Here is a 13,524-nt window from a genome sequence, read left to right on the forward strand (position 1 = left end):
AGTGACTGATCTATTACATAGGTACTCATATAATAGTTCTATTCTGCTAGGTATATTAAGTAAGTTTGTATCTATTCTACGCCGCACCCTGATCGTCATCCGACTCATCGGAGATTATACTCTCAACAATCAAGTTACCCGACCTGCCAACCGTATCCGCCAGCGTAGCAGTAGTATCCGGCTCGTAGACGACTCGGGGCAAGGGCGACGCAATCCGGAACTTATACTCATGCTCATAGCCCTCCGGCTCCTCCACATCGTCATCGAGCACCTCTCCTCCCTTGAGCAAGTCGTAGCACTCCACAAAAGCATACAGTTCCTCCACCGTAGTCGTGCCCGCGAACCGTCGCACAATCCGCCCGTCCGCTTCGTCGGGCATCTTGAGAGCGAGCCGCACGACATCCTTGGCAGAGGCTTCGGGCTCGGGGGCCACGGTACACGCGCGCCAGCGACGCCACTGCTGGCGCTGGGCGGCGCGGCGCTCTGCGGCTTTGGCTTCTTCTCGGGCGCGCTGCTCGGCCTCGGCGGCGGCAGCTTCGGCTTCCCTGCGCTGGCGGGCGCGCTCGCGATCGCGGGCTAGGGAGCGCTCGTACGCCGAGTCCTGCTCGGTGCGCAGGGTGCGGGCGACTTCGTGGGCGGCGCGTTCGGCGCGGGCGCCGGCCAGGTCCGGGGCGTACTTGTTGATTGCGGTTTGGATCTCGGCGAGGTAGGTTCCGGGGGGTATGGGGCCGGCTAGTCGCTTGACGATGCTCATGCGGGTGCTGCCCTCTTTAGGGGTCAGGCACACCAGGCATGAGAAGGGGAACTTGGTGCAGTTGTACTCGGCGGCGACTTGGTATGCCTCGGAGTCGAGGACGTTGCCGCCCCATAGGACGATGTTGTTGCTGGGCTCGTTGATGAAGCTGATGACGTCAGGCGAGAGCAGGGTCTCCCGCGTGAAGGATTCTGTGTCGTCGTGTTCGGGCGACATGAGCACTATTAGGAGGAACTTGAGGTCCTTCTTGGCTAGGTCGAGGGCTTGCGCGAAGCCGCCCTCAAAGAAAGGTAGGCTGTCGTTGTTGTACTCTTCTTCGAATTCCCGCTTGAACCGGGAGGCAGTATCGCGCGGCATCAGCATGCGCCGGCCCATGGTGCCCTTCCACCCGCTCGTCATGCTCGTGGTTATCATGCGGGGCCGTATGGATGCGGGCAGAAACGCGAATATGTAGATGAATGTGCGGAAGAGCGTTGAGACGGCTTTGTATCCGAAGTTGAAGGGAGCGAATAGGATAGACAGGATGAAAGGCAGGCGAGTGGTCGTCTGGGGTTGAGGCACTATCCTCGGTGCAGGATCTGGTCTGGCTCGTGGTACTGAACGCCCGGAAGACCGCGCGGATGCTGCGAAGCTTTCTTGTAGGTTTTCGTGTCTCGCTGCTTGTCGGGGAATATCGTTCTGAACGGCCATAGCTTCGGCTACGGGATCGGGACCTTCACCATCGAAGAACTTGGCTATTGCTATTTGCACGTTCCATTGCGACCTCTCTAACAACGGCACCGCATCCTTAACATCTTGTGCTGTGACCTGGGTGTACTGCTCGAGGGCCGATTGCTGCTCCGGAGAGAGCTGGCCTATATCAATATCGCCGTTGGTTGCCATCGTCTCGATGTGTACGACTAAGCCCAGGATAAAATTTGCGTGATTTGATATCAGGGCCCCATATGTCGTATAAATTAGAGATTCCTTCTAAGCCGATATCGTCTTTTGGGGTTGAGAGTTTGAATTATGCTAGGTTAGGTAGTTTTGAGGCCTCGAGATGCTATGTAACTTCTTCTTCTTCTTCTTGCCACTAGAGTCGTGTTATAGAACTTTTAACATGCCACTACCTGCAACAGTTTATCATTCCACCGGCTGAATATGGCTTTGAGGATTATAAAGGTGCCGTGCTTAGGTTGATGCTCAAGAAGCTGGATATGTAAGTTGATATGTAAGTTGGCAGACAAATGGAGGCCGGGGATTGTTAGGTTTGGTGGCCTTCCGGGCTGATAAGTCGAGTTACCTAATTGTACTATGTAGGTCTGTACATAGTGCGCAGGTACCTAGGTATGTAAGGTAAGTTTAAATACGTAGGTATTGCCCCGGCGGGACTAGCGTTAAATATAAAGTTCAAACTTTAAGCCTACAATAGCTTAGCCTTTGTCATAGATAGGATAGTACCGTGCATGAAAGCTTACGTATGTACCTTGTATATATTCTTGTTGGTTCCTTCGTACAATTAATTATTTCGCTGGACCTGGCCAGTGGCCACATACATACAAGTCTAAGCTCAAGGCTGAGAGAGAGGATATCTTGGCATCGGACGTCGGGACCAATTAGTTTGCTTCCGGCTCTTAGTAATCTTGCGCCGTCATCCCACTACAACTTCACTGCAACTTCTACTGACGTGCTTAAACACATCCGCATCGTATCTTTGTGCCCTTATCGTCAGCCTCACACTCGCCTCCTAAACCTTTCAATTGATACTTTCAATTGATACCCCACGATTACCTATAGTCCCCATCCCCTGTCCCCCGTCCTTTCGTCCTTGCTGCGCGTACTGTTTTGATTTATGGGCGAGAGCTCGCCCATTCTTGCCAGAAAAATGGGAGCGCTTTGAGGTGTCCAAGTACGTGACTCGGACTTTCTTCTACTCTTACACCCTCTTACATTCATTCTCTCGCGCTTACTCCCTCGTCCAACCTTACAAACTAATAAAATCTTCATATAACTAGGGGTTGTATCGACAGGGGCAGCGTATACTTTCCTCCTGACCTTGCGTAGCGACTACTCCATGCCGAAACTACGAGAATCTGCAACCTCTACCCAATACCAATGGCGAATACGCGGTTCGGCACTGCCGATAGAGGGAGGCAGATGGCCTCCCCGAGACCAAAAACGCGTGGTACGTTTTCAATCCAATGAGGTGAACGGGCGCGTCATAGACGTGCCTGCTAGCTAACTTACTCATCTCGATATAACTCCTATCACTCCTGATTTTGTTGACTTATACCCGCCCAGACAGCAAGGACACTCTCTGTCGAAACGTACTGATATATGGCCATTGCCGTTATGAAGATCAGGGATGTGCCTTCAACCATGATAAGGGCTCCTCTAATTCAATGGACAAGTGAGTAATAACGCTCTTCATTTGCTTTATACACCGAGTTTCATTCCCCGATGGCCTGGCTGGCTCCCTCTTTGATTCCGTTCGAGATTTCTACAGCGAAGCAAGAGCAGTTCTGTATAGAATCAAAGATACTTCAAACTAGGGCACGTAGAAATATTAGCCAATAAAAATAGCCGCTCGACGGTCGAGGCAATCGACATGGTAGGGTGGAAGTATCTGATCACTATTCGATATCTGCCGACCTCTACTAGAATTTTAGTCTTCTCGATTATCATAATTGCTATTTCTATTCTATTTAGACACAAGCAAAGAGGAAGATGTCTTTGGGCTAGTCGTTTTATAAAATAACGCTATACAATCCGAGGCAAAAATGACCTGGAGTTGGTGGAAAAGCCACGGGCGAGTTATTTCGGAGCCAACGGCCAGCTGTTCTCAACCATTACCCGAGCTTACAGCAACACCGCTGTCTCCTACCACGTCAACATATTCATCATATTGGGCTCAGCGATATTTTGGAGGCCGTAAATCCTTTTCGATGAACCCTTTAGTTACTAGCCGGTCCGACTTCGCGCCTCGCCTCTCGCCTCGTCCAGGTACCCGTATTACCGTAATTCCTGGTCGTTCTATTCAGCATGAAGAGCTCAACATGAGTCCTACTCACCGAAGTTACTCGGTTCCTTCGCGTTTGCCCTCGCCTTGGTCCGATATTCCACAATTTAGTGATGTGGCTAGCCCAAGATATCCAGCCAGCTTTCACGATTCTAGCGCAACATATCCCGCCAGTCTTGCTAACCCATTGTCTAGTGGTTCTAAGAAATCTCTAAATGTCGAATCCCCATCATTCACACCTACTCAACTTGGAGGCAAGAAGTCTAACTTCTCGACAAACGCTACACCTTTTACACCCCGGGGTGCCTCTGCATGTGAGAACGCCTGTTTTCTAACGCCTTATCATATACTTACCTGCGTGTTCAAAAGCCACAAATTCGACATTACAACAAGATACGGGGGTCTCGCTGTATAAATCGACACCGTTTCCAGATTTTACCCCCCAAAACTATGATCTAAATACCGCGGTAAGTCCAAGAAAGATGGCTTTTGGATTGGGAAGTTAACAAAGTTCAGACTGCCAGCAACGGTTCGGCGGATGGCGGATCCCTAGGCTATGATCCGTTTACCATGTCCAGTGTAAATCAGGCGCTCCCTTCAACGCCGTACAATCCATACGCCGAAGATCACAACGCCTTAGCCGGAACAGGTGCACCATATTATACCGCTCAAAATTCTTATGCGGCCCCGTCTCAACCTGTAAGACCCTGTTTATATATATATATATATATCCCGACCTACTATCTAACAGGCTATAGCTTCAATATCATCTCTATTACCCTATTACCACGGGGAGAGAGAGTATGCAGCCTTACCAGCGACAAGTATATGACTTATTCCTTCCAGAATCTCTCAGAGAAGACCTCCAGAAAAAGTCTGAAGCTACTAGACAAGTCCTTCCGAGTCAACCTGGAGTACAGCTGCCCTCTCTCCAACACTACCATTCTCTCGTTCCTTTAGATACCAAAATTCGAAGCACAGCTAGCACGTTTGGCCTTCCGAGTTGGGTATTCAAAGCAACCTCTCGCAAGAATGGGAACACATTCTGCTTGAGACGAATCGAAGGTTTGTCCCCAAATTGATTCAAGTAGATGTCGAACTAAATAGACGTTAGGATTTCGCCTCACCAACGAGGAAGCTATTAAAGCCGTGAATTCGTGGAAGAAGATTATACATCCCAATATAGTCACTACGATTGAAGCATTTACTACAAGAGACTTCAATGATAGCTCCCTCGTATTCGTTCATAGTTATCATCCTCTCTCAAAGACGCTAGCGGAGCACCACTTTCCCACCAATCGCTTCGGGCGTCCAGCAACCGTATCAGAGAGGGTATTATGGAGCTATCTTGTCCAGCTAGCTAGCGCTCTTAAGGCAATCCACAAGGCTAAACTTGCAGCGCGGTGTGTCGACATCAACAAAATAATCTTGACGGATAAAAATCGCATTAGGCTTAGTGCATGCTCGATTCTAGATGTTCTGCACTTTGAAGTACCTCGTCGGCTTGAGGAGCTACAACAGGAGGATTTCTTTAGCTTGGGACGACTCATCCTGAGCATTGCAACGAACACTCCACCACGAAATCTTGGTGACCTACGCCTACCCCTTGAGCAGCTAGGCAGAGCGTATTCCCCGGAATTAAAAGAGAGGATATCTTGGCTACTTAGCCCACCACAAAACGCACCGGCAAAGACTGCAGAGCATCTAGTATACGATCTCGCTCAGCATATGGATGATGCCCTGGTGGCATCATTTAATACCCAGGACGAGGTTACCGCTCACTTAGGCAGAGAACTCGAGAATGGCCGATTGGTGCGATTGATGGCGAAGTTGGGATCTATTAACGAACGACCAGAGTTTGATAATGACCCCAACTGGGCCGAGACATCAGAACGTTATACTTTGAAGCTCTTCCGAGACTATGTCTTCCATCAGGTTGACGCCCAAGGAAATCCGGTCGTTGATCTAGGTCACATCGTTAGCTGCTTAAATAAGCTAGACGCTGGTATCGATGAAAGGATTTATCTCACTAGTAGGGACCACCAATCGACATTCATAGTTTCATACAAAGAGTTGAAGAAGCAGGCCCAGAGTGCATTTAGCGACCTACTTAAGGGAGCCAATAAGACGCAGGCCAATCGCTACTAGAAAGAGCGCGGTTCCGACCACCCAAGCAACCAAGATCAGCAAATTGATCTTTCACGGAAGTTGGGGAGGAGGAAACGATTCACAGTTCGGTGAGCTTGGCAAATTAAACGAGTACCGTAAGACGAGAAAAGTCGGAGGAACTCGGAGGATAGGATTATATTCCGAATTTGAAAGAAACGGGAACACCTACGAAGGGTTCTGCGACGAGGACGTTTAGAACGATACACGACGGAATAGGATATTCAAAATGGAATGCATCCGAAAGTTATAGGAACTCGCAACGACACATGCAACAACCAAGGAAGCGAAACCTCGTCTTTCAAATTCAGAACCCGAAATTACAACCATAGATTCATCGACAGATCTAGACACTCTTCCACGCGAAAACCGTGGGCCACGACTTGAATCCCTTTCTTTGCGGCCGTTAATATGGAGCCGGCCCGAATCGAGAAGCCCCCGTGCCATATTGGACTATATTTTCGTTAGTCAGTTGAATACCGACGATACATAACAAGAGATGCACCATAGCGCTCCTCTTTTAGGTGTTAACCTCGCGATTTGGTTTGTTGCCGTCTCCCGCGGTCATAGACGGGGTCGGCTAAGCTGGCTACGAAGGAAGGACATACAACATTGCGATTTGTTTTCTCAGCAAAGTTTCGGATCAAGATGCGGGTTTGAAGGAAAGAAGCATGCGTGAATGAAACCTCTATGATCACAAACATAACTATCTCCCAGAGTATAAAGTAGAATATAAGCAAAGTTTCTTACCGTTCAGGAATTTGTGCCTTAAAAGAGGGGAATCGTCTCGACTGATCGTGGTGCCGTGCTGTGATGCGATTTGATTGTTAGACGCACAGGTCAGTTTTACGTGTATACCTACCTCTTATTCGATATTAGAGCGATTGAGTGCCACTAGATGATACAAAAAAAAGAATAAGAGCAAGTTTCGAAACATTGAGTGAGGACTCTTATGAGAAAGTGACAACCTGGTGCTTACGCATACTAGAAGTAGCGTGAGAGAGGCATGCGTTGTTTGTAGTCAAAGTAAGACTCGAAGGCCGAACTACCATTCCGCCGATAGTATGATAATACCTTATTCTAGTAATTCCATTTGCTCAAGGCTACATATGTAGGTTCACATTGGAGATAAGTATACACAGAGCCAATATAAGTATGTTATTTTTCGTACGTGGCCCAATCCATAATCTAGTCATGACCTTCTTACATCTCATCTCCTTCAAGCATCTCATACAGCTTATTCACTATTTCAGATCTTCATTTCTGCATCATAACTGTATTTGATTTGACTTGATTTGATTTGAGACCTATGCCATTCATAGGGCCGAATATTCCAGGTGTCTCTTGCATGCTAAACCCCTAGGGGACATTTAGAGATGCCGCCAGTTTTCGTTATCCTGGCCTCATACTAGCTGAGCCGCAAGTCTTCAGGGCTCTAATCTTCCGCTTGTTGCCCGAAGGGATTCTCAATCTCCTCGCTCCCATCTACTGGACTGATGACTACCAGCAAAGTACCTCGGGCGACTACTAGGCCTAGCGATCGAGTCGCCTCTTTCCCGTCATCATCTACGTAGACGTATATTAGGGTTTGCCCGCACATGATATAGAAGGATAGATTTAGATTAGGCAGGTGAGGGACTTGATGGCTGGCTTACCTCGCATAACTTCTTGCACGTCGTCGAGGACCAAGTTCATAAGCGCATCGTAGCCCTTGAGTGTACCGGTGACTATATGTAGTTATGAAAGTTAGCTCGAGTCTACCGCCGTCCCGCACTACAATGGATGCAGTCCAGGGTTGTATAATTTGACTGAAAGGGGATGGGATGGTCGAGGACAGACCTTCTCGGCCACCGTTAAATTTGACGGTGATCCTCTTATCTACGTATTTGCTTAGATCGAGGATGTTCTCTTTCTTTGGGCGTTCCCGTTCCTGCGGTGCACCGCCGCTAGCACCCGAGTCAGCTCCGTGTCCACCTCGCCCTCCGCCTCGCCCGCCCCGCGCTCCGCGGGGATGTCCGCCGCCTCCTCGGCCACCGCGGTAGTGACCACGGTCGGCCATTATGTAATCTGGATGTGGGTGCGGGTGTGGGTGTGGGTGTGGTTTGAAGTAGTAAAATATGCACTGTTGCCCAGCAGAGCTGGAATGCGGAGGAGGACGCGCTTTTCGGAGCTCGGAACGAACGAAAAAGATGCGGTGAAAGGAGACTAGGTTCTCGCGATGACTAGTTTCGGGATTTGGACGGATGCAGTAATAAGGGGTCGCGGAGGTCTGGACCGTTCGGTGACGAATAGGTGTTGCAGGCTACTATGAATACGGTTGCAACGACAAGCGACGAAGGAGGTATGGAGATTAAGTGAGGTTATCACCAGGCGGTGCGAACCTTGTAATAATCCGGTCTGCTTTTGGCTTTTGGCTTTTATGTGTCAGCTAATAGGTGCATTCGGGACACGCAGCCACAGGTCCGAGTCTCTAGTCACGTTAATTGGTAAAATGTAGAATGTACTCGGTGGACAGTGGAGGTCGTGACCGGGTGATATCAATTGTTATGTCTTTCCTCTGCAGCTTGTAGGTCGCAGGTTGCTGTCGATCGTGGAATACCGGGAAGTCGATTGCTTTTTTTTTTAAATCCCCTCTGTGGCTTTGGGCTGCGTAGATGCAAATTAGTGGAACCCCGCGATAAGGCTATTCTCCAATTGACCCAAGGCTGGAGTGAGGGGCAGAAGGCGAGGAAAGGTACTCTTTTTTTTGGACCTATAAATTTAGCATGTTGTTCTGGAACGCTTCTGTCCTTGGTGTGCCGTGTCCAGGGGTACCGCGGGGTGCTGAGTGGCTTGTTCGGGGCTTTTACATAGAGCATTTTACATAGGTAGGTACTACATAGGTTAGGTACCTATGCAAAGAGGACCCGACGAAGGACTAGCGGCCTGTCTGCTTGTATGCAGCATCTGAGTAGCGTCCTGCAAATGTAGGGATGTAAGCTCGGCAGCACTTCTATCTATGCTAGCGACTCTCAGGGATGTAAGCTGCAGAGCATATCACATATCTTCGCGCTTCTGAAGCTGTAAATATATGTACATTATTTCGTACCGTGCCAAGAGTAGCTGAATACGGATGTGGGAACTATACCTACCTAGGTAGCTCATACATAGCGAAAGAGAAAACAACAAGTAGAAAGGAAAGGTTCAAAAAGCATATAGTTATAACCAACTAATATAAATAAAAAGTACATCATATGGAAGTTATCAACTCGTGCTCTTTACTAGGTACCTCGAGAGAACGGGCCATGAGCTGAGAGGACCTTAAACCGTATTCTTCAAATCCCATCCATTCGAAATTTTGCTTATTAGTCTAACGCACCTCAGATCCATCAACGCCAATGGGTTTCAACGCCAAAGTCATGTAGGTAGCCCGTCGATCATTTCCTTCTTTTGTGCGGCGACAAGGGACCTCACGGCCGGGAAGTCTTTAAAAGGTGCGGAATTCCAGCGTCGATGATCCTTTCCTATATACGGCTAGGGTTAACCGGGCTGTGAAGACTCCCGAGGCGAGTACGGAGAGGCAATGAGAAGCAAGCGACAAAAGAGAACGGAAGATGGAAAGTTTTCAATCTCTGTTCCGTGAAGTTCACCATCGTCTCATGTAAACAGCCGAGATGTCGCTAAACTTCAATTTTCTGGTTGGGTATCATTCTGTTGGTATGAGCATACAACCTACCCCATTAGAATTTAGAAGAAGGGGGGGGGGGGGAGAAAAGTTCAAGCAGGACATTTTCAATATGAAATTGCTACAAGCATATATGCATATAACTATACTAACAAAGACTATAGTATTGATATAATGTTATTTAGGTATATTACATTACCTAATGTAGGTATTATGTAGGTACATATACCTTACGCACATGCACAAATATAAAGGTAGAAGCTAGGTACCTAATGTAGGTAGGTACCTATAAGCTATCCCAGAGGTCTTTACCTCAGCTCGATTGGCCTGCAGAGCTTGGGGCAAAAAAGTCATCAATACATACCTAGGAAGCTGCTTACATAGGTAGGTATCGAGCCTAGGTTATTACCTAAACCAGCAAGCTTCCATAAAAGCGTACCTAGGTACCTACCTAGGTATACCTAACCCACTTCGCTATTCGCACTTGGATCCCAGCACACTGCCTTCTGTAAAATCTGCGGGTGGGTATTCTTTTTCACCACCCTGCCAACATGCCACATTGAGAAGACATTGAGAGGTAAACTCTAAGGAGCTTTATCCTATTTTAATTCGATTGTATACTACCTACCTAAGTACATAATATACTACATACTGCGGTATCATTCCGTGCCGTGCCTCCCCGAACTAGGTACGTACATAATCTAGAGATCAACAATTACACCCATACATGTAATTACCAGGTATGTATTGAACACTAGACATTTTGAGCCCCGCGTCTCTTGAATCCACCCCGGTTGCCGACATACCCTTATCCCCAGCCCATTCTCACGGTAGTTTACTCCGTATTTTCTATTTGCGTCGAGGCTGAGTATCACCATACTTCGCTTGCTTACTTTATCATACACGTACTTCAATACCTCCATATATCCATACCTCAATCCCTTCAATCCCTTCAATACATCATATGTTTCTATATTGGCTTCCCCTTTTTCTTCCTTCTCCATTTAATTTGTTTGGCCCCTCGTTCGATCCCATTTCCCTTATTTTAAAGCTATTTACTCACTACGAACGAATCTAAAGGTTCGTTCCTATGACGGCCGCCGAGCTCAGAAAAACGGAAAAGCCCCAAAGCTCGGCAGCCCTAGCTTTGCAGTCTGCGTGCCGTTCCCGAGCGTTTCGCAATTCTCGGCCCATCTGCGACTTGGAGAATTAATTCGTAATAAAGCGTGCTCCCGCTGTTTGCTTACCCTTATAATATATACATCACATCGCCTTCTCAAACTCTCGGACAGAAATAGCAACGTCAAGCGAACCCCAACTCATCCTATCTTATACTATACTCATATATGTCAATTCGTATTTTCTAGCGACGGAATTAATTGGACGTGTCAATCGGTTATTCTAAAGCTGCAGCCCATTTTGTATATCAAGACTCTTGCCAAAGCTTAAGAGGTATCTGTAAATTTCTCAACCGTGAGGCGTGCTGGGATGGCGCACAATCCAGATTCTGATCAACATAAACGAAAAAGAGACATATCTGATGACAATGGAAGTCAAGCACCTCATGCTGACCGTATACCACAACCGCCTCCGCCTCAGTCAGGTAAGTCCCAATTCACCCATACACACTTACACATATCCCATATCCACACCTTCATAGGTAGCCTCCATCCGGGACACGATGATATCTTCACGCCTTGTTTCGTATGTGACATTGGCTTCCATCTCTTTATCATCATCATCATCATCATGTCCTACTATGAAATACTCTTACCTTATTTATGTATCGTATCTTTATATCCAACTATTTTATCGCACATTCGCAAAATGAGTCCAATTGACCATGTCACGGTCACGGCCAGGAGTGTAGCCGCTCGGTAGAAATATACTAACCTACCAATATCGAAGGCACGATAGCCCCGATCAATTATCTGTCCAAGGCCCATCCGGTCAAACTTAAGCTCATACAGGGCGACAGCGATACCTTCTCCGATGTTCTCACCCTAGTCAACGAGTATGAGGGTGAGCCGTTTCCACCTTATACTATTCTTCCTTGAATATACAAGGACTGACGCGATGACTCAGGAGTGTTGAATAGACACGAGAGCCTTGCTTCTAATTTAGGAGCAAAGTTGACGGGTAGCCGTTTGCTGAAGGCGATGGAGGGCGCCTTTGAAGGTTCAATAACGACAAATCCGCCACAGACGATATTTAGCCCTGACCCGGTCACATGGCTTGACATTGTCGAGTTTGCTAAGGCAAAACCGGGAGAGTTTGTATTAACGCCTACTCCTAATGGCGGGCGTTGCTGCCAATTCCCCCTGAAAGGCGTTCAGGTCGAAATTGGAGAAGATGACTGGAGGTTAATAGTATCTGGCGCTCTGGACAGGTTCAGGCTTGTCCCGCCACAGCCGCTAGAAGAAGACGAGACGGCGGAATTAGTAACTCTCGAAATTGTCGAGCAGCGCCTACAGGTTTTAATCAAGAAGGCGGACGAAGTGGCGCGTAGGGCCCGCCAACTTAACTACCACTTGAGCGGACGAAAAGCGTCTATACATGCGCGTCGCGCGTCGCAATCAGCCTCCGGCCCCAACTTCCAAGCTGTAAACCAGTCGCTAGGCTCCGGTGCCAACCCCGGTTACGACTTACATGCCGATCTTCTCCAGCAGTTTCTTGCCCCCTCCCAACCTTCTAGTCACCGTATCTCCTCCGTTGGTTCTATACCACCAACCCCAAATCCAATGGGCACCGCAACATCGACGCCGAGAACCTCTATTCAGCAGCAAACTATTTTAGGTAGCAACCGGCCTTCACCCAGTTATCCCACCGAGCCAGCTATGAGGGATGTGGAGGAAGAAAATCGCGCCTTGGTAACGGCTAAGATCGAGAGACTAGCACGTGGAGACGCTATACATCCACCATGTGACCGATGCAGAAGGCTCAAGACACAGTGCATTAAACACCTAACTGCCTGCCAGGGATGCACCAAGAAACATGCAAGATGTGTGTGGAAGGGGCTTACAGAAGAGGAGGTGGCTTGGCTTAAGGGAGAAGCTGGCGGAGACGGAGATGACGACGGAGATGAGCCAAGGGACTCCGGTAGAGCTGTATTTGGATCCCAATCGCATCTCGAATTCGGCGAACGTCGTAGGGAATCGGAACGCAGCGACGAACCTAGCACGAGCAGGTCTGGTTCGAGGATAGCCATTGGCAGACCTGCCGACGATGTCTGGAGAAAGGGACCAGAGACACCAATAAGTAGGCATGAAACTATGGAAGTAGATATAAGAGATGTGCGCCAGGGACAAGAATACCCGAGAAAAGAACTAGCTAGTGGGATGTTTAGGGAGCAGGAGTCGATACTTAGCCACATGGCTTCGGTCGCGTCCGCGGCGGCAGATGCTGCTGCGATTTCGCGCGGGGGTCATCAACACTCAGAATAATCAGAACAAGAGCAAGACTACAATTACTTGGCCGTACATATATACGCGGGTGGATTTGTAAATGTGGGTTTTCTTTAGGTGTTGGCAACCTGTATATACCCGGACAGCATACGGCTAGGAGAAGGCGTGCATTACAACTTCATGTCTACTCATTAGGACCTAGGTTGCTTACCAAGTTACCATTAACTATTTGACATATGGGAGAAATTGAAAAAATTCAAGTTATATTGCTCAGTCCTGGCAAATGAGATGAAGTTAAAATTGTGCTGAATAACCTGATGTAAGACACCGAGGCTCTAAGAGGCTCAACTTGACTAAGTGTCTTACAATACATTATATTATGTATATCTGACTCCCCTGGCGGGCCTCCTTCGGAGTGACCTGCCTACATCCCCAAACTTCGGGAAAACCGGGCTCGCGGGTGTTTGAGGCACAGTGGATGAGGCCCCACTTAATTAAAAGTTGGGAAGCGCGCTAGGTACCTACATAGTACATATCT

At 48.1% G+C, this 13,524-nt stretch overlaps 4 protein-coding genes across 4 annotated transcripts; 2 read left to right on the forward strand and 2 right to left on the reverse strand.

The window, feature by feature from the left end:
- Positions 1-21: 21 nt before the first annotated feature.
- F4813DRAFT_344694 (UBX-domain-containing protein) lies at positions 22-2,250 on the reverse strand. The gene is made up of 2 exons (XM_049241683.1): positions 2,212-2,250; positions 22-2,156 (listed from the first exon to the last, which is right to left on the reverse strand). Exon 2 carries the CDS (start codon positions 1,634-1,636, stop codon positions 77-79), a length of 1,560 nt encoding a protein of 519 aa, XP_049104444.1. The 5' UTR covers positions 1,637-2,156; positions 2,212-2,250; the 3' UTR covers positions 22-76.
- An 877-nt stretch (positions 2,251-3,127) lies between these two features.
- Positions 3,128-6,159, forward strand: F4813DRAFT_109722 (uncharacterized protein). Its single transcript, XM_049238497.1, has 5 exons — positions 3,128-4,066; positions 4,122-4,219; positions 4,269-4,451; positions 4,511-4,817; positions 4,867-6,159. The coding sequence occupies exons 1-5, from the start codon at positions 3,514-3,516 to the stop codon at positions 5,898-5,900; spliced, it is 2,175 nt and encodes a 724-aa protein (XP_049104445.1). The 5' UTR covers positions 3,128-3,513; the 3' UTR covers positions 5,901-6,159.
- Positions 6,160-7,277: 1,118 nt separating this feature from the next.
- Positions 7,278-8,216, reverse strand: F4813DRAFT_109794 (like-Sm domain-containing protein). Its single transcript, XM_049238498.1, has 3 exons — positions 7,758-8,216; positions 7,574-7,645; positions 7,278-7,484 (listed from the first exon to the last, which is right to left on the reverse strand). The coding sequence occupies exons 1-3, from the start codon at positions 7,975-7,977 to the stop codon at positions 7,354-7,356; spliced, it is 423 nt and encodes a 140-aa protein (XP_049104446.1). The 5' UTR covers positions 7,978-8,216; the 3' UTR covers positions 7,278-7,353.
- Positions 8,217-10,429: 2,213 nt separating this feature from the next.
- Positions 10,430-13,293, forward strand: F4813DRAFT_344705 (uncharacterized protein). Its single transcript, XM_049241684.1, has 3 exons — positions 10,430-11,185; positions 11,491-11,604; positions 11,668-13,293. The coding sequence occupies exons 1-3, from the start codon at positions 11,071-11,073 to the stop codon at positions 13,023-13,025; spliced, it is 1,587 nt and encodes a 528-aa protein (XP_049104447.1). The 5' UTR covers positions 10,430-11,070; the 3' UTR covers positions 13,026-13,293.
- The last annotated feature ends 231 nt before the right edge of the window (positions 13,294-13,524 follow it).

The sequence above is a fragment of the Daldinia decipiens genome (genome assembly GCF_022478715.1).
Source record: "Daldinia decipiens strain CBS 113046 unplaced genomic scaffold F4813scaffold_2, whole genome shotgun sequence".
NCBI classification, from domain to species: Eukaryota; Fungi; Ascomycota; class Sordariomycetes; order Xylariales; family Hypoxylaceae; genus Daldinia; species Daldinia decipiens.